This window comes from Clupea harengus, unplaced genomic scaffold, assembly GCF_900700415.2.
Source record: "Clupea harengus unplaced genomic scaffold, Ch_v2.0.2, whole genome shotgun sequence".
Taxonomy (NCBI): Eukaryota; Metazoa; Chordata; class Actinopteri; order Clupeiformes; family Clupeidae; genus Clupea; species Clupea harengus.
The window spans coordinates 5,001-9,988 of NW_024880176.1; the positions used below are offsets into that span (position 1 = coordinate 5,001).

At 42.5% G+C, this 4,988-nt stretch overlaps 1 protein-coding gene across 1 annotated transcript; it reads left to right on the forward strand.

Moving 5' to 3' along the window:
- The first annotated feature begins 474 nt into the window (after window positions 1-474).
- Window positions 475-4,988, forward strand: LOC122131509 (L-rhamnose-binding lectin CSL2-like). The gene is made up of 4 exons (XM_042706218.1): window positions 475-809; window positions 890-1,100; window positions 3,796-4,022; window positions 4,940-4,988. The coding sequence occupies exons 1-4, from the start codon at window positions 622-624 to the stop codon at window positions 4,986-4,988; spliced, it is 675 nt and encodes a 224-aa protein (XP_042562152.1). The 5' UTR covers window positions 475-621.

Here is a 4,988-nt window from a genome sequence, read left to right on the forward strand (position 1 = left end):
AAATCCAAACAGGGAATAGGCAGGAGAGTAGTCGTTGTACAGGCAGAGGTCAGAAGCACGAGTAAATCAATTAAACAAAGAGAAAGCGCTAATTGCTGGAAACACTAGGAATTCACAGAACAACATACCAGGTAACATGTAATTACGAAAACGCAACGAGAAACAAGAATACATGGACTATATAAACACACCAGATAACGAGGGACAGGTGAGAACAATCAAGGCGGGGCAGACAATGAGACACAGCTGGACTAAACAAGGGGAATTAACAGGACACAGGAGAAACCAATAACACAAACAAACCGGGTGATTGGGAACAGGTGAGGGTGGAGACACGAACAACAACAAGAGGGCACATGGCATAAACAAACAAACATAGGAAAGCACATGGCGGGAACAAGGAAGCACAAGGACTAGACAAGGGGACAAACATGTGACAACACAAGGGAGATAAACTCAGAACCCGAACAAGGACCGAACACAGACCTTACACATTTAAGGATCTCTGGTCTAGATCCACTGGGGACATTCCATCTTAGAGCGAAACCAGCCTTAAGTTTTGAACTCCCCAAAACCAGTGGAATTAAGGGTGTTATCAGTAAATCTTCTTATAGTCGACATATGTACTGCTATCTTTTCCTTCTGTTACAAATTCTGATGTCTTCCTCTTCAGGTTCCAATGTAATCCGTATCCACACTGCCAGTTACGGGCGAACAGATAAAACCACCTGCTCTGCTGGACGCCCTGCGAATCAACTCAGCAGGACCGACTGCTCTGCATCTACAACGCTCCCTATAGTAAGGGAGAGGTGAGTTAAGGACATGTGACCTCATGTTTCATCAACAGCAAACCAGTTTTACATTTTGCCTCTTTGTCTTTGCTGTAAAGATGTGAAGGAAGGACGACATGCCTTCTGAAGGCCTTAAACAGCATCTTCTCTGATCCGTGTGGTGGCATCTACAAGTACCTCAACATCTCCTACAGCTGTGTTCCTCCAAACAGTAAGGAACCGGAGCATCCCATCACCACAAGCTTGCACTATAATTGCAACATGTTGATTGTAACACAGATGATGAATGTGGTTTTTAAGATGTTACCCAGAGTTAACATCCACTGCCCTTTCTTTCAAACAGAGTCCAGCCAAACATGTGAAAGCCTCCATGGCGAACTGGACTGTGGTGTGTATTCCCTCACATTGTTTCCTACAAGACTTTCTTTATATGCTGCACTTGCAAAATGTCCTACAGAGCTCGGCAGTCAGAATCTTTACCACTGGCCTGTATAAGAGTTCCTCTCGTCTCCACAGCAATGTCAGTGCATTTGTAAGGACATTGCTGGAAACAGTAGAGGTTCAGTTTTGGCCAGTGCCGTAATCTAGACATGTTGGTTCCCCTTGATGAAACGTTCCGTTGTTCTCATAAAAGAATGCAGTAGTACCAAGAGTAACAGCCTTCTTCTTAAATAGTCATACGAGCTACAACTGTGCACATAGTCCATGTAAATCACTGCCGGGGTAGGGCCTGATAGAAATAAGTTCACCAATTTGGCACAGTTTAGCAGACATCAAATGACATGGATTTGTAGAACAGTTAGACATTTTGTAGATGGTACGAATAAATATCTGAAATTAATATCGCACTTTGTTGTTTTCCTTGGCTTGTTTGAAAACAAAAAGAGATTCCCCCTGAGTTACTTTGGGCCTAAATTACAAGATATTAACAAAGTCGACAAGAGTTTGCATACCCATCATTTGTAAAAGCAAACAAGATACCCAAACGCAATGCTTTCCCATTTAAATGAACAACGTTACTAAACAGCTGTGTAGCTAATACTTAGCTAGCAAACCTCAGTTGACAGCACGGACAGGCTAAACCATTTGAAGAAGGAAACTAAAGTTTAGCTGAGTAATATCAGGTAGCCAACGTTAAAAAGGCCAGGAAAATCCCTTAATTGTGATGTCTTCCCGGTCACGCTGTAGTTAGCCACGTCAGGATCTCTCACGCCACTCCATCTGGGGGCATCCAAGTGAACCCGAGACCACTCTTCAATTCGACCGCCACTAAAAGCAAGCATCTTTGTCAACTGACATAAATTGTCAAATACTACAACTCCGACCTGTGCATTTCGCTGACTGAGGCTGTTGATTGGAGACCAGTGCCAGTAAAACATCCTTGTTGTTGATACATCAACTGCAATCTTTTGCTTACTTGTCAAAACATAACGTCTGTCCTTCCAACCCAGGTTCAAACGTAATTCACATCCACAAAGCTAATTACGGCCGGACAGATAAAACGACCTGCTCTTCTGGACGACCTGCAAATCAGCTCAGCAATACCAACTGCTACGCTCCCACAACACTCCCATAATAAGGAATCGGTCAGTACATGACCTTAAAAAGACACAAGTTCTGCTGTTTAAATGGGTTACTTTGTATTCATCCAGTCCGTTTCCTTAAACCTACAAGCACCTTCCTTGAATGACTGTGGTGTTTTGTCAAGAACACATGTAACCCTTTTTTTCTTACCCGTAAAGATGTGAAGGAAAAACAACATGCGCGGTGCAGGCCTCACACCTTATCTTCTCTGATCCGTGTGGTGGCATCTACAAGTACCTCGACATCTCCTACAGCTGTGTTCCTCCAAGTAAGGAACCGGAGCATCTCATCACCACAATCTTGCACTATAAGCAACATGTTGATTGTAACACAGATGATGAATGTGGTTTTTAAGATGTTACCAGAGTTAACATCCACTGTCCTTTCTTTCAGAGTCCAGCCAAATATGTCATAGCCTCCATGGCGAACTGGACTGTGGTGTGTATTCCCTCACATTGTTTCCTACAAGACTTTCTTTATATGCTGCACTTGCAAAATGTCCTACAGAGCTTGGCAGTCAGAATCTTTACCACTGGCCTGTATAAGAGTTCCTCTCGTCTCGACACAATGTCAGTGCATTTGTAAGGACATTGCTGGAAACAGTAGAGGTTCAGTTTTGGCCAGTGTCGTAATCTAGACATGTTGGTTCCCCTTGATGAAACGTTCCGTTGTTCTCATAAAAGAATGCAGTAGTAACAAGAGTAACAGCCTTCTTCTTAAATAGTCATACGAGCTACAACTGTGCACATAGTCCATGTAAATCACTGCCGGGGTAGGGCCTGATAGAAATAACTTCACCAATTTGGCACAGTTTAGCGGAGATGAAATTACATGGATTTTTAGAACAGTTAGACATTTTGTAGATGGTACGAATAAATATCTGAAATTAATATCGCACTTTGTTGTTTTCCTTAGCTTGTTTGATGACACAAGAGAGATTCCCCCGAGTTACTTTGGGCCTAAGTTAGAAGACATTTTCACAGTCGACAAGAGTTTTCATACCCGTCATTTGAAAAGAAAAATTATAATTAAACAAGATACAAAAATGCGATACTTTCCACTTGAAATGACCAATGTTACTAAACAGCTGTGTAGCTAGTACTTAGCTAGCAAGCTTCAGTAAACGCTCACAGACAGGCAAAACCATTTGAAGAAGGAAACTAAAGTTAAGCTGAGTAATCTCAGGTAGCCAACATTTAAAAGGCCAGGAAAATCCCTTAACTGTGATGTCTTCCCGGGTCACGCTGTAGTTAGCCACGTCAGGATCTCTCACGCCACTCCATCTGGGGGCATCCCAAGTGAACCCGAGACCACTCTTCAATTCGACTGTCACTAAAAGCAAGCATCTTCGTCAACTGACATAAATTGTCAAATACTACAACTCTGACCTGTGCATTTCCTGACTGGGGCTGTTGATTAGACCAGTGGCAGTAAAACATCCTTGTTGTCGATACATCAACTGCAATCTTTTACCTGCTTGTCAAAATATAACGTCTGTCCTTCCAACCCAGGTTCAAACGTAATCCACATCCACAAAGCTAATTACGGCCGGACAGATAAAACTACCTGCTCTTCTGGACGACCTGCAAATCAGCTCAGCAATACCAACTGCTACGCTCCCACAACACTCCCCATAATAAGGGATCGGTCAGTACATGACATTAAAAAGACAAGTTCTGCTGTTTAAATGGGTTACTTTGTATTCATCCAGTCCGTTTCCTTAAACCTACAAGCACCTTCCTTGAATGACTGTGGTGTTTTGTCAAGAACACATGTAACCCTTTTTTTCTTACCCGTAAAGATGTGAAGGAAAAACAACATGCGCGGTGCAGGCCTCACACCTTATCTTCTCTGATCCGTGTGGTGGCATCTACAAGTACCTCTCGACATCTCCTACAGCTGTGTTCCTCCAAGTAAGGAACCGGAGCATCTCATCACCACAATCTTGCACTATAAATGCAACATGTTGATTGTAACACAGATGATGAATGTGGTTTTTAAGATGTTAACCAGAGTTAACATCCACTGTCCTTTCTTTCAGAGTCCAGCCAAATATGTCATAGCCTCCATGGCGAACTGGACTGTGGTGTGTATTCCCTCACATTGTTTCCTACAAGACTTTCTTTATATGCTGCACTTGCAAAATGTCCTACAGAGCTTGGCAGTCAGAATCTTTACCACTGGCCTGTATAAGAGTTCCTCTCGTCTCCACAGCAATGTCAGTGCATTTGTAAGGACATTGCTGGAAACAGTAGAGGTTCAGTTTTGGCCAGTGTCGTAATCTAGACATGTTGGTTCCCCTTGATGAAACGTTCCGTTGTTCTCATAAAAGAATGCAGTAGTAACAAGAGTAACAGCCTTCTTCTTAAATAGTCATACGAGCTACAACTGTGCACATAGTCCATGTAAATCACTGCCAGGGTAGGGCCTGATAGAAATAACTTCACCAATTTGGCACAGTTTATCGGAGATGAAATTACATGGATTTTTAGAACAGTTAGACATTTTGTAGATGGTACGAATAAATATCTGAAATTAATATCGCACTTTGTTGTTTTCCTTAGCTTGTTTGACGACACAAGAGAGATTCCCACCGAGTTACTTTGGGCCTAA